Below are 26,014 nucleotides of genomic sequence, written 5' to 3' on the forward strand. Positions count from 1 at the left end.
ACAGCAGAGTGATCGGTCTATCTGTTAAAAAAAAAAAAGATAAAAAATTCCACAGATTGCAGAATTAAACTTGCACTAGTAATCAGAATCAGAATACTTTATAGATCCCATAGGGAACTAATTATTATAATTGCACTGAAATTATTGCACATAATTGCCCAAGGTATTAACAATTTGTGTGGCAAAAATATATAATTAAAACTATATCTATATTATCTATATCGTATAACATCTACAATGTGGAGCATCTGTGTAACACTCAGAGGGAGGAGTTATATAGTTTGATAGTCACAGGCAGAAATAATCTCCTGTGGCACTCTATGATGTAGTTGATGAAGTTGTATCTGTCAGAATCTTCTTTCTCTGGTTTGTGGTGCGCGTTTCCTGTTTCGCAACGTGCACTTTCAGGTCGGTGTAACTGAGATTGTTCTTCCTTTTTCGTCTGCACTTTTTCTTGGTCCCAAACCCTGTCTCTAATCCATGTTTTTCCTGGTTTACCCTGGTTACACTGTTTGGACTTTGGACGCTCTCATGGATTCTGTTTTGCTTCTGCCTTCATTGCTCTGTGTTCTCTGTTTTTTTTTAAACAAAGGACTGTTGTTTCGAGATCTGTCTCTGCCTCTGTTCTACAGTACATTGCCCTGTTTACCAGTATCTGGAAGTAAGGACTGTTTATCAGACTGTGTTTTTGCTCTTCCCACATTACACTGTCTGTCGGCTCTGAACTTGGAACTGTTATTGGATCTGATTATGTCTGCCCTTTATTGATCTGTTTGCCTATATGCTTCTCCTATATTACCCTATAGAAGTGTCCATAAGTTTTTGAACAGTCGATATCTTTCTATTATTGCTACTTTAATTAAAGATTGTTTAATTTTGCATTTTGGGTCCTTTCAGTACTATCACTGACAGTATGAGTCTGTCACTGAACTTAGACTGCCCAGTGTTTTATGTAGTGGATAGGAGGAGTTATCCAAGATAGAATGTACTTTGGACAGCATCCTCCTTTCAGACACTATTGTCAAATAGTCAAGCTTCTCCTCAACATCATTGCTGGCCTTGCAGATCAGTTTGTTAAGTCTGTTAGTGTCTGCCACTCTAAGCCTGCTTCCCCAGAATGCCACAGCATACAGGAGTACATTGGCCACAACAGTCTCATAAAACATCTTCAGCATTGCCTTGCAGATGTTGAGGGACCCCAGTCTTCTCAAAAAAAATCCTCACACCGTGTGAAAACATTCTCCACCACTTTCCTGTACTTCTTCTCATCACTGTCACTGATAAATCGCACTATTGCAGAGTGATTTGAGAACTTGGCAAGAAGATGGCAAGACTCTGTCTGGTAGCCCAAGTATTGCTGATCACTTTTTCTGACACACAGTGTTGTAAATGCACAAACTGAGGCCCTCCAGTCAGGCAGTCTACTATCTAAGACACAAGGAAGGCATCAACCTGCATCACTGTCTGCTTCTCACCCAGAAGTGCTGGCCTGATGGTGTGAGTACATCCAGTTTAGCAGGTAAATAATGGCATCCTTAACTCCCAGTTTTTGTTGGTATGCAAACTGGATTGGATCTGTATGGAAGATGAATCCCTCCATGGTCTTTATGCAACACAGTCTCACCCCACATCGTCACATATCGACGTTGCCTCGGATGGCGTAGACATCCGACGCAGAAGGGAGCCCCTTTGCGTCGCTTTTCAACGTAGATGGCCGTCCTATACACTTAGTCACTTATTATTTATACTAAATATTATTTATATTAATAAACACTTATTATTTATAATAATAAGTGTATCAGATTATTTATACTATATTTAATAAATAATAATAATGTTATGAAATGTCCACTGCATACGACCGGTTCGTTGGTTGTCCCGCGGCCGCGTCCAAATCCGAAGATGACCTGGACCCTAACCCTAAACCAAACCCTAACCCTAACCCTAACCCTAATCCGAAGATGAGGGATTTGCATTGAAGTGTATAGGACGGGCATCTACGTTGAAAAGCGATGCGGGATTTGCATTGAAGTGTATAGGACGGCCATCTACGTTGAAAAGCGATGCAAAGGGGCTCCCTTCTGCGTCGGATTTGTACGCCTTCCGAGGCAACGTCGATATGTGACGATGTGGGGTGAGACTGTGTAGCTTTATGATGTGGGATGTTACAGCCACTGGTCTGTAATCTTTGGAATTTTATTTCATTTGATATCCGCAGCAGTGGTAGTGCAGGTTAACTGTTGTTCTTAACTGACATGGATAGCTTCTTGGACCACTGTTCATTTTCACTCAGGGGCACTTTGATGTGGATATATATATATCTTATGTGAAAATGGATTGTCACATTTCATGATCCTTATTATCAACAGCTTGCTCTAAAATCACTAAATTACAAATAAAGTATGTATATCTTCATATTATTAAATGCAATTCATGACCTAACAATAAAATATCTTTTCAATTGTTATATGGCCAAGAAAATTTTTTCTTAATGATGCTTGTTTATCATGCCCTAGCAACCAGTAGTAAATGTTTTTTACATTTTTTTTTATGTTGCATCTCAATTAGATTATTGTAATGACTTATTGACTTATTCAAGTAAGTTCATTAGTTAACTTTAGTTAGCCCAGAATGCAGCAGTTAGAGTCCTTTCCAGAACCAGAAAATATGGTCACATCACCCCTTTCTTATTCAGTCTACATTGGCTCCAAATTTAATCTCAAACTAATAAAAAAAAAGTACTACTACTGATGCATAAACCACTGAATAGACTTGTGCTGTATTTGAGCGAACTTTTGTTACATTATGATCCATCAACCCTACTTAAATTAAAAGGTTCAGGCTATTTGTTGGTACTTTACCTCAAAATAATAAAGGCTTCAGCCGGGGAGAGAGACTTTTTGCATTTGCCCGATTTATCTTGATGCTCTACCTCTGGATGGAGTTCTCTTGAATTCAAGACTACTTTGTGCTGCTAAAAATACATGAAGTGAGCAACTCAAGAACTATGATTATGTATCTGGACTGTACTTATTTTTAACAGTCTGCAAAAATAGTTTAGGACTAACTTAGGTTGCCAATCCAAAGTTTTTTGTCACCTAGTAAGCATGTAAACGTGTTTTTTTTTGGAAAAGGTTAAACTTTTTTTAAGAGCTAATAAGGTGTTTAATTTGTGATTCTGTTTAACTTTTTCAATTTAATCTCTGGTGACTGTATGAGTGTGCAATATATGGTTCTCCATTGTAGTCTAAATATGTTTGTGGGAGAGCACAATGTTAAGGGCAAGGAACACTACTCAGGACAAAAACCAGTTCCGAACAAATCAATCAATTAACCAATCAATCAATCAATCAATATACAGTGGGGCAAAAAAAGTATTTAGTCAGCCACCAATTATGCAAGTTCTCCCACTTAAAAAGATGAGAGAGGCCTGTAATTTTTATCATAGGTACACTTTAACTATGAGAGACAAAATGAGAAAAAAGAAATCCTGAAAATCACATTGTCTGATTTTTAAATAATTTATTTACAAATGATGGTGGAGAATAAGTATTTGGTCAATAACAAAAGTTCATCTCAATACTTTGTTATATCCTCTTTGTTGGAAATGACAGAGATCAAACGTTTTCTGTAAGTCTCCACAAGGTTTTTACACACTGTTGATGGTAGTTTGGCCAATTCCTCCATGCAGATCTCCGCTAGAGCAATGATGTTTTGGGGGCTGTCACTGGGCAACACGGATTTTCAACTCCCTCCAAAGATTTTCTATAGAATTGAGATCTGGAGACTGGCTAGGCTGGCTGGACTGGCTGATCATTGTCATGCTGAAAGACCCAACAATGTTTCATCTTCAATGCCCTTGCTGATGGAAGGAGGTTTTCACGATACATGGCCCCATTCATTCTTTCCTTTACACGGATCAGTCGTCCTGGTCCCTTTGCAGAAAAACAGCCCCAAAACATGGTTTCCACCCCCTTGCTTCACAGTAGGTATGGTGTTCTTTGGATGCAACTCAGAATTACTTTTCCTACAAACACGATAAGTTGAGTTGTTACCAAAAAGTTCTATTTTGTTTTCATCTGACCATATGACATTCTCCCAATACTCTTCTAGATCATCCAAATGCTCTCTAGCAAACTTCAGACGGGCCCGGACATGTACTGGCTTAAGCAGGGGGTGTCTGGCACTGCAGGATTTGAGTCCCTGGTGTCATAGTGTGTTACCGATGGTAGCCTTTGTTACCTTGGTCCCAGCTCTCGGCAGGTCATTTACTACGTCCCCCCCGTGTGGTTGTGGGTTTTTTGCTCACCGTTCTTGTGATCATTTTGACCCCACGGGGGGAGATCTTGCTTGGAGCCCCAGATTGAGGGAGATTATCAGTGGTCTTGTATGTCTTCCATTTTCTAATAACTGCTCCCACAGTTGATTTCTTCACACCAAGCTGCTTACCTATTGCAGATTCAGTCTTCCCAGCCTGGTACAGGTCTACAATTTTGTTTCTGGTGTCCTTTGAAAGCTCTTTGTTCTTGGCCATATTGGAGTTTGGAGTCTGACCATTTGAGGTTGTGGACAGGTGTCTTTTATGCTGATAATAAGTTCAAACAGGTGCCATTAATACAGGTAACAAGTGGAGGACAGAGGAGCCTCTTAAAGAAGAAGTTACAGGTCTGTGATAGCCAGAAATCTTGCTTTTTTGTAGGTGACCAAATACTTATTTTCCACCATAATTAGCAAATAAATTCTTTAAAAATCAGACAATGTGATTTTCTGGATTTTTTTCTTCCCATTTTGTCTCCCATAGTTGAAGTGTAATTGCAATGTAAGTGAAAAATTACAGGCCTCTCTCATCTTTTTAAGTGGGAGAACTTGCACAATTGGTGGCTGACTGAATACTTTTTTGCCCCACTGTATGTATGTATGTATGTATGTATGTATGTATCCATCCATCCATCCATCCATCCATCCATCCATCCATCTATCCATCCAAAATCTTGCATCTCTAAATGTCTCTTAACATGGTCAGGAGTGACGGATAGGTGTGTGTGTGTATATGTGTGTGTGGAAGGGTCTAGATGTCTTAAGCTTCTTGAATACTCGGAAAAAGAAAAGTGGGATGGGGGGGTGAACTGTTGTGAGGGGAGCTGGGAAAATTGGTGTAGATCACCAAGTGTGAAAAGAAGACCTTTGAAAGGACTTTTCGGGATTGCAGTGTCTTAGCTTGGGCTTGTGCTGCTGCCTCTGGAACAGAAACATTTTCTAACATTTTACAGAAAGATGCAGCCAAATTAATCAAACAATTTATCACGCAGCAAGGCTGGGAAAAGCCTGGAAAACCATCACAACTTCTTGTTTTGTGTGGTCTAAAATAATTTAACACTAACATTAAACATTAAACCTGAAACTCTCATATTCATCTTTAAAATTTAAACTCAAATGTTTTCACTCTACAGTAGAAACTAATTAAATGTCCTTTCCTATATTCCGGTTTGTTAAATAGTTCTCTTGTGTATGTACCATTTTGTACATTATAATTCAGTGCTATAACCCGCACACCCCATTTCATGATTTTTCTACTTTTCATGTCCACATAGATACACATTCTTAGCTGTAATGTGGTATCTGTAAGACAGAATCTATATAAATGTTATTTATTTTCAATAGTAAATTAGATTATACTGTACCTATTGGACTCATTTCAGGAATACTGGATGTGTAGGGTTCATTTATGAACTGTGGAGCATTGTCATTGATATCCAGGACTTTGATGATGAATTCTGACTCAGGCTCCAATGGCTGGCCACTTTTGCGATCAACAGCTTCAGCATGGAGCATGTAGAATGCTTTCTGTTCCCTGTCCAAAGTCTTATGAATATGGATTTCACCAGTGAACTCGTCAATGTTAAAGATCTCTCCTGCTCCCTCTCCAGACAGGGAATACTTGATGGCATGGTCTTCTGTGTCGTAGGTTGTTTTTAGCTGAGTAAAAGTATTGAAATAGTACTTATAATTAGAGATAATATTGTAGTAATGAAAATGTATCTATATTAACATAATTACTATTATACTATTAAATAACACCGTAAAGAACAGTTAATTCCAGTCTTTTATGCACTTGTAACAAGATTGAAATAGTTTTATTTCAATAGAGTTTCTTGTTTGTGCATTCGCCCTAGTGTCTCAGTCCAGGTAGCCATATCTGCTGATCGCTCTCTTATCAGTCTTTTCCCTCTCTCTCCCGAGCGGAAGAGGTATGCTGTGTTTCATGCTACAGAATAATGGCTAGAATTGGTTAAAAATAATTTAAACACAGACAATTTATACACTTTAGGATGTTATTTGTTGACAGTGTTACTGGTGTGTGAGCTGAAGCTGTTGTGACAATCTATATGTAAAAATACATTCTCTAGGCAGACTAAATCTGGCACTCTCCTGTTGTTTTTCGCCATTTTCAACACAACGCAGACCACAGAAGCAAACGGTTACACTGGTGCCGTGACCTGTGCGATTGTTCTGCGGCTGCCGAACTCTCGAGGTTGCTGCACAGACTAGAATACGTCGGACTTCATTGCTTTTCTAATTCATCAAGGAGACGTTGTTTTTCACTGCTTTTTTGCTTCACCGATGGGGTGGCATGGACTAAGGTTAAAGGTTAAAGATTAAAGACGTTTTAAGTGAACATTGATTTGATTTAATAGTGCCTCAAATGTTTTAAGCAATTGATTGATTTATTAGAGTTGTAAAGTCAATAGTGCAAAAGTGCAAAAGACTTGTTGCTAAAGACCTACCTTGAAAAAGGCAATTATTCCAAACAAGAATGCATTGATGAGATCATAAACAAATTGATGGGCCGGGCAAGTGATGTTATTCATTATATGGTGTATTATATTATACAGTGTCTCAGTCTCTAGGATTGGTGATGTAGATATGGTATTCCGTATCCTCAAACAACACTTTGGGATGTTATATCCACAGGTCTTCCCCAGGCTGACTTTTACGCTACTAAGCCATATCAAAATGAAGGCCCTTTTGATTTTTGGATTAGATTAAACAAAGCTGCTGACCTAGCTGAACAGCATCTTAAAAGTGAGGACAGAACATTGCAAAATCGGAACATGGAGATTGCCATTATGTTCAAATGTAATTGTCCTGATAAAGATCTCCCAACGATGTTTTTTAGCAAACCACAACGTGAATGGACCGCTGCAGAGGTACAGGATCGTTTGGATGAATTTGTAAGAAACCACAAATTATATGAGTGTCAGTTTTCGCAACAAAAAGCTAGTGCTGTCAGTAATGATATGAGTGGTACACCACCAAGTTGTTAGGGCTCCTGGGAGTGCAGTTGAGCCTGATCATGCATCATGTGAAAGTAACACGATGGATAGGATACTAAATATGCTGGAGAAAGCGCTGACATGTAACACACAGTCCTCCAGGGCAGTTATGTATCACAAACCGAATGTTAAGAGACCACAAGTGTGTAAAGTCTGTCAGAGTAATGACCACAACACAGTTGCTCACTGTAGATTGCACAAATTGTGTTTCACTTGCTACCGTCCGGGACATACACATGACATCTGTGAGATGACTACGTCACAGGTTATGCCAAACAGCTCGACTGCTGCTGTTGACGTTCACAGTCAAAGGTCCTCTTAGGGAAACTATTGAGCCTCCATCTGCAGGAGGGCAATGGTAGGCACATTTGTTTAACCTCCTTTGATAGTGATGATATTGAGTCTGTATATGCTTTCTTGTGCGAAAATGTCCCGAAGTCTAACAAAGTAATCTTGCAAAATACCATGAGTCACAAGTGAAAGTTCTATGTGTTCTACACTAATGTATTGGTGCAGGATAAGGTTGAGTTACAAGGCATGATGGATACTGGGACAATGGCAACTACCATCAGTGCAGACATAATACCCATGTTAAAACAAGCAGACGTGAGGACGGAGGACATGCTGGCCCCTGTTGATATTGTTTTTACTCAAAGCAGCTGTACACAGAAATGTGAACATGTTCTTTATAAGTAAGTTTGTCCCTGATAAGCAAGCCAGTGGTGACTGTGGCAAGGAAAAACTGGCATGAGGAAGAAACCTTGAGAGGAACCAGACTCAAGAGGGAATCCATCCTCATCTGGGTTGCACCGAATGTCCATTTATAGCAGATATACAATGTTGCGGGGTACAGTGATGATGATCAGAAGCAAAAAGAAGTCCTAAATCAATGTAGTAGACTGTGGACATTAGCTACAGTCCAATCCATCCTCAAAGCGCCCGTTCTTACTCCAGAATTTCATCGAACCACCCAAGGCATCGATGAGAAACCATCCCAAGCTGCACAGAGTGGCCTCCAATCGAAGAGAACACTATCCAGAGGCAGGCCTGGACGAAGTGGGAAGATCCACAAAGGGGGGAGGGGTAAGAACAGTGGTCACTGGAACCTCAGGAGCATGTTTTACTCGACCAAGTGAGAGAGAGAGAGAGAGAAGAATGTGGATTATTATGTGTCATTGTTAAGCTGATCTCTCTCATCTTGCTTTGCTGAAATATACAGCTGTGTATCATCAGCATAGCAATAGAAGCGAATACCATGTTTATGTATAATTTCCCCCAGAGGCAGCATATATAAAGAGAAAAGCAGTGGGCCTAAGACAGATCTTTGCGGAATGCCAAACTTTACCTCAGAGAGTGTTGAGAACTCACCATCAACAAACTGGTAGCTATCAGTCAAATAAGACCGGAGCCAAGAGAGAGCTGTTCCCTTTATTCCAACAACATTCTCAAGTCTAGCAAGCAGTATAGTGTGAGCAGTATAGCAGTATAGCCTTTTGTGCAGTCTAAAATTTTGCACAGATTGACAAGGGCTCCATATTCCACCCTTCTCAAGCAGGTGGCCAATTTCAATAAGGATGATGTTTAGAATATGTTTCGGCTGTCTGCGGAGCTACTAGAGATGAGGGATGTAAATGTTCAGTTTGAGACTCGAGATGCTACCTGTGAAGCTGTGTGTACTGCAGGAAGTGTACAGGTGAGCAGTGATGAGATTTCTGCTGTCATGCAAACACATCAGCATTGGGAAGATGCTGGTACTGTGAGAGCTATTTCACATGTGCAGTACCTAGAGTCTCTTGTTGCAGGGGGGCATAATCCTGTTACTGTTTTCAGCCATAATGAACTCCTTACTGAACAAGTTAATGATGCTGTTGTTGGCCGGGTCAAGTTTTTTATTGACCGCGGCCGTTTTCCCTGAATCGACATGAAAAAGTTAATGAATCACGTGGGATGTTAAGGATATTGTGACAGTGGAACAGTGAAACTGAACACATGCCTGGGGATAGTGTATCATGTGTCCAAGCACCCAGTGACAAAACAGAAAACTAACCAATATGTTGTACCTGAATCGCTTCGAATGTGCATCCCATGTGTGAACAATTTGTTAGGAATATTTTTGGGTAAAAAAAATTATTTTGGTACTGCTGTTTTTTTTGTTATTGTTCTGTTACTGTATCTACTGATGTATTTTCCTTTTTTTTTGTTGTTTCCTTATAGAGGGATAATATGTAATTGCGTATAGTCTGTTAAGACTGTAAAAGCTGTTTGATAGGCTTATTGATAGACTGTGACTAACCTATTTGTTTTGAATCTCTTTAGGGAAATCGAAACAACTGGACAGCATCGGATGGTGGTCTGTAGGATGGTCTTGAAGGCAAAGAAGAAGAGTAGGAGAGTGAGGACTGAAAGAAGAATAAGATGGTGGAAACTGAAGGAGGAAGACTGTAGTGTGAGGTTCAGGGAAGAGGTCAGACAGGGGCTCGGTGGTGGTGAAGAGGTGCTGGATGATTGGGTAACTACTGCAGGAGTGATGAGGGAGGCAGCTAGAAAAGTACTTGGTGTGTCATCTGGAAATAAAAAGAAAGACAAGGTGACATGGTGATGGAATGAGGAAGTGCAGGAGAGCAAAAGGAGGTGGTAGCTCAGTGGGCTTTGGATCAGAAGATCACAGGTTCAAATCCCACCACCACCAAGCTGCCACTGCTGGGCCCTTGAGCAAAGCCCTAAAACCCTCCCCTGCTCAGTTGTAAGTCGCTCTGGATAAGGGCATCTGCCAAATGCCGCAAATGTAAATGTAAATAAGGGGAAAGAGGTTGGCAAAACAGAAGTGGGATCGACAGAGTGATGAGAAAAGTATGCAGGAGTACAAGAGATGCGGCAGCAGGTAAAGAGGGATGTGGTGAAGGCCAAGGAAAAGGCATATGAGGACCTGTATGAGAGTTTGGACACTAAGGGAGGAGAAAAGGATTTGTACCGATTGGCCAGGCAGAGGGACCGAGCTGGGAAGGATTTGCAGCAAGTTAGAGCAATAAAGGATGGAGATGGAAATGTGTTGACTAGTGAGAAGAGTGTGTTGAGAAGGTGGAGGGAGAATTTTGAGCAGCTGATGAATGAGGAAAATCAGAGAGAGAGATGGTTGGATGATGTGGAGTTGGTAAAGCAGGAAGTGGATAGGATTAGTAAGGAGGAAGTGAGAGCAGCGATTAAGAGGATGAAGAGTGGAAAGTCGGTTGGACCAAATGACATACCGGTAGAAGCATGGAGATGTTTAGGCAGTGGCAGTGGAGTTTTTAACCAGATTGTTTAACAAGATTCTGGAAGGTGAGAGGATGCCTGAGGAATGGAGAAGGAGTGTGCTGGTATGGATCTTTAAGCATAAGGGAGATGTGCAGACCTGCAGTAACTACAGGGGAATTAAGTTGATCAGTCACACCATGAAGTTATGGAAAAGAGTAGTAAGAGCCAGGCTGAGAGAAGAGGTGACCATCTGTGAGCAACAGTATGGTTTCATGCTGAGGAAGAGCACCACAGATGCCTTATTTGTTACTGCAGGTCTGCACATCTCTATGCTTCTACCGGTATGTCATCTGGTCCAACCGACTTTCCACTCTAAAGTATTTCAATTTGCAGGGACTTTACTTTATCACTACATTTAAAAGTCAAATATCTTACTTTTTACTTTTTGTACTTTACTACATTTTGCTAAATCAGTGGTCCCTTTTTTTTAAATTTTTGAGTTGATCTCACAAAAGTGAGTACATTTTAACAGCCATTTTAGTATATCTTCTCAAGGGACAATACTATAGAATTGAAACTTGGATATATTTTATTAGTCAATGTGCAACTTGTAAAGCAATATAGATTTACTGTATTCTAAAGAACTCAACATACAGACATTATTGTTAAAATAACTGGCAACAACAGTGAGTACATCCTAAGAGAACATGTCAAAACTGTGTCCAAAGTGTCAATATTTTGTGTGCACACTATTGTTATTTAGCACTGCCTTAATCCTTTTCTTGGTACTTCGTGGACGTGGACTATTTAATCTTTTCCATGAGGTCCAGTGGTCAGTATGAGATAATTGTACTGCCTCAAATTTGCCTCAAATTTGTACTGCTCTAATACAAGATACACAAATTTGAATGGTCCTGACAAGCAGACAAAAACATGTCTTGCAAAAAAACGTTGCTTTGCATGGATAAACAACATACAGCTGCTATTACTTAGGGTGTACTCACATTTTGACAGCTATTTTGACAATAATGGTTGTATGTTGAGTTATTTGTTTTAAGTAGTTGAAAAGAAGTATATGGGCTTATAATACAGTGGAACCCGGTTATGTCGATGTCCTAGGGGGTCGCCAAAAAGCATTGAGATAACCGATGATCGAGGTAAACGAAAATCAAAATGGCGGCAATATATTAACGTGCTTGAAGTTTCTTTATGTACATGATGTGCGTTAATAAATGAGAATGTGCATGCACGTGTTTTTGAAGATTTTTTTTACACAACAGCGTTGCCGCGATTTGTTTGATGAAGGCATGCTATAAAAATACATACAGTACATGTTTATCTGTCAGGAATTCACCTGCCACGCCCCCTTCAGCCCCCTTCAGCGTGTCAGGTGCTTTCTCAGCCACTTTCTCTGAAGCTCCCGGCTTCAATCGCGCACATATGGTGCTTGTTTAGCATAATCACCAGCTCCTATTTAAACTTCCACACTCTCACTGTCCGTTATTGTTGGTATACAGTGCCCTCCACAATTATTGGCACCCCTGTTTAAGATGTGGTCGTGGACTTCTAAAAATTCTCCTTTTTTTTAAAACAACATAGAACCCAAATGCAAAAAAAGAGAAAAATCCAACCTTTCATTTAAGTACATAACTTTGGTGGTAAAAAAAATCATACATTTAGAAAAAAAAAAAAACTTGAAATCATGTGTCCCACAATTATTGGCACCCCTAACAATTCCTCTGAAAAATTTTATTGTTTTTTTTTTTAATATATATATTTTTTTCTGTAGTTGCTAAGGTTGGTCAGGGTATCTAGGGACTTTTAATTAGTAATTCATGATTTCCTGTTTCCCTGGGGTATAAATATGACGTGACACAGAGGCCTAATTCTCTTACCCATTTGTCAACATGGCAAAGACAAGAGAACACACCATTCAAGTAAGGCAGATGTGTGTCGACCTTCATAAGTCAGGCAATGGCTACAAGAAAATAGCCACTCGCCTTAACTTGCCGGTATCTACAGTCAGAGGAATCATTAAGAAGTTTAAAACAACTAAAACAGTGACAAACAAGGCTGGAAGAGGTTCCAAGTTTATCTTGCCACAACGCACAGTGAGGTGAGAGAAGTAAAAAAATTTCCCAAGTTCACCGTCACAGAATTGCATCAAAGAGTGGCATCTTGGGGTCACAGAGTCTCCAAAACAACCATCAGACGCTCTCTACATGCCAACAAGCTGTTTGGGAGGCATGCAAGGAAAAAGCCTTTTCTCACTAACACTCACAAACGTAAACGTCTGGAGTTTGCTAAGCGGTACTGGGACTTCAACGGGGATCGTGTGCTTTGGTCAGATGAGACTAAGATTGAGCTTTTTGGCAACAAACACTCTAAGTGGGTCTGGCGTAAAACAAAAGATGAGTATGCCGAAAAGCACCGTGAAGTATGGTGGAGGATCTGTGATGCTGTGGGCCTGTTTCTCTTCCAAAGGCCCTGGGAACCTTGTTAGGGTGCATGGCATTATGAACGCTTTGAAGTACCAGGATATTTTAAATAAAAACCTGATGGCCTCTGCCAGAAAGCTGAAGATGGGTCGTCATTGGGTCTTTCAGCAGGATAATGATCCAAAACATGTGGCAAAATCTACACAAAAGTGGTTCAGCAGTCACAAACTTAAGGTCCTCCCATGGCCATCTCAGTCCCCAGACCTCAACCCAATCGAAAACCTGTGGGGTGAGCTAAAGAGAAGAGTGCATAAGAGAGGACCCAGGACACTGGATGATCTAGAAAGATTGTGCAAAGAAGAATGGTCAAAAATCCCTCTCTCTGTGTTCTCCAATCTTGTGAAATGTTATAGGAGGAGATTAAGTGCTGTCTTGTTGGCAAAAGGAGGTTGTACAAAGTATTAACATCAGGGGTGCCAATAATTGTGGCACACATGATTTCAAGTTTTTTTTTTCTAAATGTGTGATTTTTTTACCACCAAAGTAATGTACTTAAATAAAAGGTTGGATTTTTCTCTTTTTTTGCATTTGGGTTTCACTGTATGTTGGTTCACGGCGGTCGTTGTTATCGCTCATGTGTATCCCGGTACGTGCCTTCCCACCGGCACTCTCTCAACGGCTGCTCTTTTCTTCCCAAAGCGCACCGCGGATTCCCCCCGATCCTGCCGGTGTTCATTCTATGCTGCTCATCCCACGTTCCGCACTGCCAAGCGTGGTTCTCGTCTCCCGTTCATCGCATAACATTTAACAACAAAAGGCATATGTGCACTAACTAACAGCAGAGATTCACCAGTATACAATACAACACCTGTAGCAGCTGTAAGCCTTGATTTTTCCGCCACTTCCGCGAGTTCTTCTGCGGCTGCACCGAGATAACCGACGTTAAATGGCACATTTTCCCCCCCTTGTGCTCGAGATATCAGGGTTCGGCGACATGAAAGAATCAACATAACCGATAAAAAATTACTAAGACGAAGCGAGAATTTGGCGGTTCCACTTCAAAAACGTTGACTTAATAGGGTTGTCGAGATAACTGAGGTCGAGATAAGCGGTTTCCACTGTACTTTTAATAGATATCAGTGTTTGACTAATTAATATTATTCTACTAATAGATTGGTGTTCTAAGAGTAACATTAATGTCTTTTCACATAAACTGAGTTGATTAAATAAGAGTCTTGTAACAAAAATGATTATAGGACATTATAGCCATAATAAATCATAGTACATCGGATACTTAAGTGCCTTTGAAGGCAAATACTTTTGTACTTTTACTCAAGCAAACCTTTAGGGTAATGCACTACAACAGCTAATGACTATGTCTTTTCTGTAGGTTAAGAACAAAATTGTTGCTCCAGTGCTAAAACATATCCAGGATTAATGAATTTAGATTTTTGCTGAGGCACACTGATGTTGGGTTAGAGTTTAATACAAACAGCATGAATCCATGAACCTGATCTGCCTTGTGTCAAAAGTTCAGGCTGGTAGAGATAGTGTACTGGAGAATGGAAGGTTTTCTTAATTAATTGACTATTAATAGCAATCAGTTATACATGAATAGCACATTCCTTCATATATACAATTTTCCCATCTTTTAATTGCTACTTGGAGCATGAAAATGCACAAGGTCACAAAGCCAGTGCCATCGGTCTCCAAAACATCCTACATGTGTTGTCCCTCTAATAAACTTGTATCTAATCCTGTCCATCCTTGTTACTCCCAACAAAAACCTCAACATCTTTAGCTCTGCTACCTCCAGCTCCACCTCCTGTCTTTTACTCAATGCCACTGCCTCTAAACCATACAACATAGCAGGTCTCACCACAGTTCTATAAACTTTCCCTTTCACTCTTGCAGATACCCTACTATCACAAATCATTTCTGCCACTCTTCTCCACCCACTCCACCCTGCCTGCACTCTTTTCTTCACTTCTCTAACACACTCTCCATTACTTTGCACTGTTGACCCCAGGTACCTGAACTCATCATACACATGTACTTTGTCTTACTCCTACTGACTTTCATTCCCCTTCTCCTCAGGCTCTTCTCAACCTGCTCCCTACTCTCGCCACAAATCACAGTATTATCCGCAAACATCATAGACCTTGTCCGTCAATCAGTCCATCATCACTGCAAACTGGAAGGGCTCAGAACCAGTCTGTCGTTCCTACTGTACACTTCGCTGCTGTCACACTGTACTACACCACCCTCACATACTTCTCTGCCACACCTGACTTCCTCATACAATACCAAGTAAATTTATAATACAAAATAGTATTAAAAAACGTTGCAGTAAAATATATTACAGACAGCTATAATTTATAGCTATTATTATACCCAATATATTTCTGTTTTTACCTGACCAATTATTTTTGGAGTTGGATCTTCTTCCTCAACTGACAGTTGGTTCCAGATCCAGCCACGTTTGACTCTAAATCCAGGAAGTCTTCTTAGCTCACTCCCCACAAAACCAGTCATGAAGAAGATAGTGATGATCCCAGAAAAAAATGAGTAGCTAATCATTGTTTGGTTACTTCTTGTTACTCCCTTGCCCTTTTTCAAGAGGTCCATAAGTACTTCATTAGCATACTGAGACCATTTGTAATGGGACTTCTATAAGATAATCTGTTGATGTGTAGAATGTGCCCTGAAATCCTGTGGTTCAAAGCAATGAACAAATTAATTATTACACAATATACAGTGCCCTCCACAATTATTGGCACCCCTGTTTAAGATGTGGTCGTGGACTTCAAAAAAATTCTCCTTTTTTTTAAAACAACATAGAACCCAAATGCAAAAAAGAGAAAAATCCAACCTTTTATTTAAGTACATTACTTTGGTGGTAAAAAAATCACACATTTAGAAAAAAAAAAAAAAATTGAAATCATGTGTGCCACAATTATTGGCACCCCTGATGTTAATACTTTGTACAACCTCCTTTTGCCAACAAGACAGCACTTAATCTCCTCCTATAACATTTCACAAGATTGGAGAACACAGAGAGGGATTTTGACCATTCTTCTTTGCACAATCTTTCTAGATCATCCAGTGTCCTGGGTCCTCTCTTATGCACTCTTCTCTTTAGCTCGCCCCACAGGTTTTCGATTGGGTTGAGGTCTGGGGACTGAGATGGCCATGGAGGACCTTGAGTTTGTGACTGCTGAACCACTTTTGTGTAGATTTTGCCACATGTTTTGGATCATTATCCTGCTGAAAGACCCAATGACGACCCATCTTCAGCTTTCTGGCAGAGGCCATCAGGTTTTTATTTAAAATATCCTGGTACTTCAAAGCGCTCATAATGCCATGCACCCTAACAAGGTTCCCAGGGCCTTTGGAAGAGAAACAGGCCCACAGCATCACAGATCCTCCACCATACTTCACGGTGGGCATGAGGTGCTTTTCGGCATACTCATCTTTTGTTTTACGCCAGACCCACTTAGAGTGTTTGTTGCCAAAAAGCTCAATCTTAGTCTCATCTGACCAAAGCACACGATCCCCGTTGAAGTCCCAGTACCGCTTAGCAAACTCCAGACGTTTACGTTTGTGAGTGTTAGTGAGAAAAGGCTTTTTCCTTGCATGCCTCCCAAACAGCTTGTTGGCATGTAAAGAGCGTCTGATGGTTGTTTTGAGACTCTGTGACCCCAAGATGCCACTCTTTGATGCAATTCTGTGACGGTGAGCTTGGGAAATTTTTTTACTTCTCTTACCATCCTCCTCACTGTGCGTTGTGGCAAGATAAACTTGGGATCTCTTCCAGCCTTGTTTGTCACTGTTCCAGTTGTTTTAAACTTCTTAATGATTCCTCTGACTGTAGATTTTCTTGTAGCCATTGCCTGACTTATAAAGGTCGACACACATCTGCCTTACTTGAATGGTGTGTTCTCTTGTCTTTGCCATGTTGACAAATGGGTAAGAGAATTAGGCCTCTGTGTCACGTCATATTTATACCCCAGGGAAACAGGAAATCATGAATTACTAATTAAAAGTCCCTAGATACCCTGACCAACCTTAGCAACTACAGAAAAATATATATAAAAAAAAACAAAACAGGAATTGTTAGGGGTGCCAATAATTGTGGGACACATGATTTCAAGGTTTTTTTTTTTCTAAATGTATGATTTTTTTTTACCACCAAAGTTATGTACTTAAATGAAAGGTTGGATTTTTCTCTTTTTTTGCATTTGGGTTCTATGTTGTTTTAAAAAAAGGAGAATTTTTAGAAGTCCACGACCACATCTTAAACAGGGGTGCCAATAATTGTGGAGGGCACTGTATTTTCCAAATATGATACAACGATCACATGTTAAATGTAACTGTAAAATGTAAAATTAATAATTACTAGTATTATTGTAGACAATATAATATATTTTAAAAACACCCACCTTATATGTGCAAATAAGGAAATATGAAGCTAGTTTATTAACTGCAAGTTAGGTATGAGTCTTTGCTAAATTAGAGATGTTCAAAAAGTGACATAAACCTAATGGACTTTGAGAGTGTCATATAGTTTATTGCATTTTTGGACCCTAATGAACACGTACACTTAGCTACCACTCAGAATGCTATAACAATGGACACATTTCCTCTCAGCTAACACTCAAGACCAGTTGTGATCAGGAGTGAAAATATCTGAATAAATGACCAGTGTATGTGAATTAAAAAAATAGCAATGCAAAAATCTGAAACTGACATTGTATCAAAAGCAGACACAAAGCAAACCAACTGACAGGAAATCACACCAAGTAGTCCCAATTTGTAATTTCTTATCTTTGATGAAAAATTCTATATAACTTGCTATAGGCCGTTAACAAGTTAACAGATGTCTTTTGATTGATTTTGTGCATCTTTTTCTTCTAATGGTCAAATGTCTATACATTTTGTTTAAAATCTAATTCTAAAATCTAATCATTAACATGTGCAGTTAAATAGAAAATATTTTTAGTTTCTTAGTTAGTCTTTAAATACTAATGTTTGTGCATTGAGAGTAACAAATTCCTAATTAAGTATGCAGCATGGAACAAGTAAACAGTGTTCATAGGACATTTGTGGTCATGAATACAGAATTGAGCCCCTTCTGTCACAGACTAATATTGGTTAATACATGAAAAACACACCTATATATAGGATAGAGATAGATAGATAGATAGATAGATAGATAGATAGATAGATAGATAGATAGATAGATAGATAGATAGATAGATAGATAGATAGATAGATAGATAGATAGATAGATAGATGTCTTTCCCCTCTCATTTGAACACTAATTTCAAATATTTCAAAACATTTTATATTCATATGACATCTTCAAAAGAGTTCTTACTTATTAATAGTAAGTAATTATTGTTATGGATAGGATTATAGCTAGGTGGTTTAACACATGTTAGTTTATTTGCATTTTAATCTGAAGACTATACCATAAATAGTTATGGAAAATGTTTTGTTATTGTTATTGAAAATAAAATCAACTCACCTTCCCGAATGTCTCTCTACTTCTTAACTGCGTAGAACTGAGAAGCAGCATTACCAAATGTATAGCATAAATGAAGACTAATGCCTATTTTGCTCATAATGACCAACTGTTCCTTTCTCTCTTCTTCGTCATGCCCCAAATCACCTCATCATCCTGTTCTCAGTAGCTTCTCAGGAAGAACACACAGTGGTGATATTGTCAGCTGTCCCTCACATTTTGCTGTCCACCCCAATTGAACTAAACTGGTAACACAGAAGCAATTATTTCCATGCAAACATCCTCAGGCTGTAATACAAATAGAATACTATTCTTTTTTTTTCATAATTTTTAATCCCATGGTCATAGTAACCCCCACCCCCCGCCTAACAATAGGGGGTATTATTATAGTTTTGCTGGCATTATACAGATTACAGAGGCCCTATGCAGAGCATGGACAAGCACCGCACTATTTCAGAAAAAATAAGAAGAAGAATCTGTTTCTGACAATTCTGGAGCAGATAATCTTCAGGCGAATACGAAGCAATGATGAGACTAGGGTGGAAACAAAACACGTGACATTTAAAAAAACAAAAGAAACATAGAAACAAACACACATTTTTGCAATATTTCTGAGAAATCTGCCTCAATCCTTGCATTAGTACCTCACCGCGTTACCGTGTTACGTGTGCATTCACTTCAACTACAGCAGCAAGTTTTATCAATAATCCGTCTACATTAATTCGATCTCTGTCTGACCCCGCAGAGCTTGACTGGGCCACTGAATGTCTAGAATCAATGGTTCGTTACACTGTAGATGATGAGCTCCCCTTGAAAACAAAATGATCAGGGAGGAAAAATTAGCACCGTGGTATACTGGTTATATGTGCACCTTAAAACAGACCACTCAGAAATTATTTATCAAAATCCTCAACTTGTATTCTTGATCCCCTGCTTACAATTTTCTTTAAACAATTAATTCCAGAAGTAAATGAACTTGTTTTAAAGCTAATAACTATAAATAAGCTCTTCTATCAGCATTGGTTATTTACCTAAATGGCTGTTATTTACCTAAATGGCTTGTCAGCTGTCCAACTACAGGCTAATATCAAACCTTCACTTTATCTTCAAGATTTAAAAAAGGTTATAACAGAGCATTTATGCTCACACCTACTTAGGAATAACATTTTTGAAATGTATCAGTCAGGATTTAGACCTCATCATAGCACAGAGACAGTGTTGGTTCTTCTTCTTCTTTCGGCTTCTCCCATTAGGGGTCGCCACAGCGGATCATCTGTCTCCATACCCCCCTGTCCTCTACATCTTCCTCTTTCAACACAACTACCTGTATATCTTCCTTTACCACATCCATAAACCTCCTCCTTGGCCTTCCTCTTTTCCTCCTTCCTGGCAGCTCCATTCTCAGCATTCTTCTATCCTGGTCACTCCCAACAAAAACCTCAGCATCTTCAGCTCTGCTACCTCCAGCTCCACTTCCTGTCTTTTACTCAATGCCACTGTCTCTAAACCATACAACATTGCAGGTCTCACCACAGTCCTATAATCTTTCCCTTTTACTTTTGCAGATACCCTTCTTTTACAAATCACTCTTGCCACTATTCTCCACCCACCCTGCCTGCACTCTTTTCTTCACTTCTCTAACACACTCTCCATTACTTTGCTCTGTTGACCCGAGGTACCTGAACTCCTCCACCTTCTCCACCTCTTCTCGCTGCAACTGCACCACTCCACTGCCCTTTCTCTCATTCACACACATGTACTCTCTCTTACTCCTACTGACTTTCATTCCCCTTCCCCTTCTCTAAGTATTTGGTCAAAAACAAAAATTCATCTCAATAATTTGTTATATACCCTTTGTTGGCAATGACAGAGATCAAACATTTTCTGTAAGTCTCCACAAGGTTCTTACACACTGTTGCTGGTAGTTTGGCACATTCCTCCATGCAGATCTCCTCTAGAGCAGTGATGTTTTGGGGCTGTCGCTGGGCAACACAGATTTTCAACTCCCTCCAAAGATTTTCTATAGGGTTGAGATCTGGAGACTGGCTAGGCCACTCCTTTGTTGGCGGGGCGATGTGTTTGGGATCACTGTCATGCTGAAAGAACCAGCTACATTTTATCTTCAGTGTCCTTGCTGATGGAAGGGGGTTTTTACTCAAACTCTCACGATACATGGCCCTATTCATTCTTGCCCCAAAGCATGATGTTTCCACCCCCATGCTTTACAGTAGGTATGGTGTTCTTTGGATGCAACTCGCATTCTTTCTCCTCCAAACACGACAAGTTATGTTTTGACCAAAAAATTCTATTTTTGTTTCATCTGACCATATGACATTCTCCCAATCCTCTTCTGGATCATCCAACTGCTCTCTAGCAAACTTCAGATGGGCCCAGACATGTACGGTCTTAAGCAGGGCGACACGTCTGGCACTGCAGGATTTGAGTCCCTGGCGGCGTAGTGTGTTACTGATGTTAGCCATTGTTACTGTGGTCCCAGCTCTCTGCAGGTCATTCACTAGGTCCCCCCTTGTGGTTCTGGGATTTTTGTTCACAGTTTTTGTGATCCTTTTGATCCCACAGGGTGAGATCTTGTCTGATGTCTTCCAATTTCTAATAATTGCTCCCACAGTTGATTTCTTCACACCAAGCTGCTTACCTATTGCAGATTCAGTCTTCCCAGCCTGGTGCAGTTCTACAATTTTGTTTCTGGTGCCCTTTGAAAGATCTTTGGTCTTGGCCATAGTGGAGTTTGGAGTCTGACTGTTTGAGGTTGTGGACAGGTGTCTTTTATACTGATAACGAGTTCAAACAGGTTCCATTAATACAGGTAACAAGTGGAGGACAAAGGAGCCTTTTAAAGAAGAAGTTACAGGTCTGCAAGAGCCAGAAATCTTGCTTTTTTTGTAGGTGACCAAATACTTATTTTCCACCATAAAATAATTTTTTTCAAAATCAGACAATGTGATTTTTGAGATTTATTTTCTTATTTTGTTTCTCATAGTTGAAGTGTACCTATGATGAAAATTACAGGCCTCTCTCATCTTTTTAAGTGGGAGAACTTGCACAATTGGTGGCTGACTAAATACTTTTTTGCCCCACTGTACCTAAGGTGCCTTTGGCTTCCCCACGACCTGTCGTGTTGCAGTCATTCTGCCCTCCTCCTTTCCAAGCCTCCGACCAGGAGAAGCAAAATCTGCTGCGAGCACTGAACACGTATCTCCACACAAAGAAAGAGTTGAGAACGAGGCAAAAACATTATCTATAAAAAGATCATTAAATCTGACAAGACCCGAACGTTGCCACTGACCAGTTGACTCACTCACCAGTTGACCCGGGAGGAATAGGTGGTTCTTGCATATAGGGCCAGCTATGGAGAAGTCTCTAAAACCAAAACACTGTCTGAATTGAAACCAGATCCTAAAGGGTATTTGCTACAACTGGGCATTGCGTATATGATGAAATAGGAAGGGGCATTTTGGATAAAGCTTAAGCTGGGAGGGATGAAGAGGTACAAGAACAAGAACTGAAGCCAATAGAGTACTTTTGAAATATTTGCAGCCCAATAATAGTATCTGAAATTAGGTAGTGCTAATCCCCCTTGAATTTTTTGCCTTTGGAGGAATCCTAGGTGTTTTCCCACACCATATAAATGATAAAATTAGACTGTCTAAGTTCTGAAAAAAGGATTTAGGTAAAAAAGACTGGGACACATTGAAACAAATACAAGAGCTTTGGTAGAATGTTCATTTTTACACAATTAATTTTTCCTGCAAGAGAAAGAAACAGTAGATTCCATTTTTTGAGATCAAGTTTTAACTTGTCAATTAAAGAAGCAAAGTTTTCTTTGTAAAGGTTAGGAAAACCCTGTGAGATATTTATCCTCAATTATTTAAAACCTAATACAGAAAATTGAAACAGTATATCATTCCCTGAAATTTGGAGGCCCCCACTGTTTACGGGGAAACAAACACTTTTCGAGAAATTTAATCTATAACCTGAGAATTCTCCAAATTGATTCAAAATCTTAACTACTTGTGGAATACCTACAATCGGGTCCGAAAGATATAACAACATATCATCAGCATACAAAGATACCCTATGTTCTATGTTTCTACTGCTAATGCCAATAAAATGCTTCGAGCATCTTAACGCTATGGATAGGGGTTCGATGGCTAAAGTAAAAAGTAAAGGGCTAAGAGGGCACCCTTGTCTCATACCCCTTGATAGAGGAAAAGACTTTGAACGTACCCCATTTGTAATTATCGATGCCACAGGAGAGAAGTATAGTAACTTAACCAGTGAGAGAAAATATGTTCCAAAGCCAAATTTTTCCAGCACCGAGAATAAATACTTCCACTCAACCCTTTCAAACATTTTTCCGGCGTCTAGTGAAATAACAACCTGAGGAATAGGGCCCTGAGCAAGTTTCGATGAGTGGATTACCCCCAGCAATCTCCGAATATTACTAAAAGAATGACGACCTCTGACAAAACCTGTTTGGTCACCAGAAATTAAATTCTCTATTACTGTATCTAAACGTAATGCAAGGACTTTTGACAAGATTTTAGTATCGGCGTTAAGGAGTGATATGATATTGGCCTGTAAGAATGACATTTTATGGGATCTTTGCCAGGTTTTAACAATAGAATTATGTTCGCTTCATTCAAAGTTTGCGGCAAGCTTCCCCTAACAAAAGAGTCCTCAAACATATCAAGAAGAATAGGGGCTAATTTAGTTGCAAATTTTTTGTAAAAATCTATAGGGTAGCCATCTGGGCCAGGGTTTTTATTGTTCTGCATTAATAAAATAGCATTTAGAATTTCCTCCATTTGTATATTTCCCTCCAAATATGTTTTCTGCGCATGCTCGCGACTTTCATTCCGACCGGCGACTCTCATTCAGATCGGCTCGTGAGCAACCGCGAGCTGCTCAAAACGCTAGTTTTAACATTTCTAATCAAGGTTTATCTCATTAAAATTGTCTAAAAAATGCTTTAAAACTATTTTTATTATGTATGGAGTGAAATGGTGTTATTTACTCATTTAAATCGATTTCGTATAGTGTTCTTTGGGTTTTTACTGGGTTGGAAGGGGCGTATCAAAAGGTCGCGAAAATTCGGAACTCACGACCGGTCTTGGTCCCTAACCCTCGCGAGCTCCGAGGTTCCACTGTAAATCTAAAAAGTAGTTCCTAAAGGTTGTATTAATTTCAATGGGATTAATGATTAAATCATCATCATTGTTTTAAATTTAAAGTATAATTTGAGAGGCAGCTTTAGATTTTAATTGGTAGGCTAAAAGTCGACCTGCCTTTTCCTCATGTTCATATATATAGCCTCTAGCACGTAATAAGCATCATTCGGTTTTATTTGTTGAGAGCAGGTTATATTGGACTTAAAGGCTCAACCGTTGCTTATAAAGTTCTGGTGAGGGAGACACAGGATAGAGGCAGACCAGTCTCCTAATAGAGTCAATTAAATTGTCTAATTTTTGTTTACACTTTTTATTTAGAGTTGAAGTATATGAGATTATTTCCCCCCTTATGACTACTTTTAGTGTTTCCCACAATGTAGATGCCGATATAGATTCTGATCTGTTATGCAGTAAGAAGTTATCTATGGCCATAGTTACGAATGTGCAAAATTCAGGGTCTGATAACAAGGACGTATTTAGTCTCCACAGAGGCCGTTCGTTGTACCTCAGATTGCAAACAAGATCTAATTGCACAGGAGCATGATCTGAGCATGATCAATAGGTAAATAATCGATTTGTTCAACAGAAGGAAGGAGAGATTTATCTATAAAGAAGTAATCGATTCTTGAATAGGAGTGGTGTACTTGCGAGAAATAGGAGTATGCTTTGCTGTGTGGAAACAGAAATCGCCACGGATCAATGGCTCCCACTTGATCAAAGAATGTGGATAAGGCTTGGGCTATCTTAGAATGGGATAATGACCTGGGGTTGGAACGATCGAGGGGTGGATCCATAACAGTCACCACCAAATACTCTACCACTTAAACTACTTGAGGAGCCCAAACCACTAATATATACATGAATTACAGCATAGCGTCACTACAATGAGTTGTGCAGCTTAAACTACAAAGCATTAAACAGAAACAAAAGCAAAAATTCTGTCTCTTCTTGGCGATTTAAATGACCACATCCCCGAGCGTTTTGCTGTTATTATTCACCTTCGCAGAAAGTGCAGCCTGTTAGCCAAAGCCAGTTTTTAATCTTGTGCATGAATGCGTTGTCTGGATAAAGTCTCTGCAGCCGTAGGTAAATCAAAGGTGTGTGTTTCCTCCCCGAACTTCACTCAGAGATGGGCAGGATACAAAAGTTGAAACTTTATGCCTTTCTCAGAGAGGGACTGTTTAACTTCTTTGAATCCGGCACGTTTCTTTGCTAAGGCTGCGCTCAGATCCGGGTATAGCCTCAGTGACACTCCGTTGTATTTAATATCATGTCACCTGGCCCAGTGCAATGCCCTCTTCTTTTCCTGAAATCGGTGGAAGCAGACAATGAATGATCTTGGAGATTGTCCTGCACCAGGTTTGGGGCGAAGCGCGCGATGTGCACGCTCAAGTTCAGGAGGACTGTCAAACACGCTCGTTTCTTTAAGCAACGCAGATACGAATTTAACGGGGCCTTTTCCATCTTTACTGCCTTCCGGAATGTTAATAATACGCAGGTTAGCTCTTCTGGATCTGTTCTCAAGATCATCAATCTGGTCAAGAAGAGATAAATTTTGCGTTTTCAAGGCTGTAATCGTCGCTTCCACTGCGACCAGCCTTTCAAAGTTTTCACCAGCTAATACTTCAGTGGACATGAGTCGATGCTGAAACAAGCTTACTGTTTCCCTTAACGTGTCAAGTGAGACTTGCAACGGCTGGATTGAATCATGAATCAAGCTTGCCATGTCCTCTTTTAAACTGGCCCGTTGTTTTGCCAGTTCGGAGATTAGCTGAGTCATCAACAAATTGTCTGTGTTGTCTTTAACAGGTGAACCCTTGCTGTTAGCGGTTTCGTTTGACACCATGATTGCTAACTTGACTGCCATAGTAGCACCTGTATGTGTTGCTGGTGCAGTACCTTGCTTCTGCTTCAAGTTGCTCATTTCTCTTCCCGAATTGAGTGTAGATCTTATATTTGATGTCGTTAAGCAATTAGATAAAAAAAAAGAAGACGCTTTTACAGGTTTGAAAGGAGTGTGGTTGGGAGTCCTCGTCCCCGCTGCCCTCAGTCACATCGCCAAAACCGGAAGTTTGGAATTCCGGCTCTTTTTAGGGAACTGAATCATTTGGTTCAGCTAACCGGTACTTTCAGATCCCAAAAGGCTCTTTGTTTAATACCGTTTGCCTTTTATAATTTTGTTTATTTAGATAAAGAAAGAAAGAAAGAAAGAAAGAAAGAAAGAAAGAAAGAAAGAAAGAAAGAAAGAAAGAAAAAAAGAATCAGCTTTAAGATGTGAGCCCCATTGTT

At 39.7% G+C, this 26,014-nt stretch overlaps 1 protein-coding gene across 3 annotated transcripts in view; it reads right to left on the reverse strand.

Moving 5' to 3' along the window:
• Positions 1–18,790, reverse strand: part of cdh19 (cadherin 19, type 2) — a 55,344-nt gene extending 36,554 nt beyond the window's left edge. The window contains exons 1-3 of one of the 3 annotated variants that reach the window (XM_046877701.1): positions 18,537–18,790; positions 15,422–15,718; positions 5,682–5,976 (exon numbers count right to left, since the gene is read on the reverse strand). In XM_046877701.1, coding sequence (XP_046733657.1) covers positions 5,682–5,976; positions 15,422–15,634 — 508 coding nt within the window. In that variant the 5' untranslated portion in view covers positions 15,635–15,718; positions 18,537–18,790. Of the gene's footprint in view, positions 1–5,681; positions 5,977–9,627; positions 9,770–15,421; positions 15,719–18,536 lie in introns of those variants that run through there. The other 2 variants (XM_046877700.1, XM_046877702.1) reach the window with 2 other exon arrangements.
• Between the last annotated feature and the right edge of the window lie 7,224 nt (positions 18,791–26,014).

This window comes from Silurus meridionalis, chromosome 21 (genome assembly GCF_014805685.1).
Source record: "Silurus meridionalis isolate SWU-2019-XX chromosome 21, ASM1480568v1, whole genome shotgun sequence".
Lineage (NCBI taxonomy): Eukaryota > Metazoa > Chordata > Actinopteri > Siluriformes > Siluridae > Silurus > Silurus meridionalis.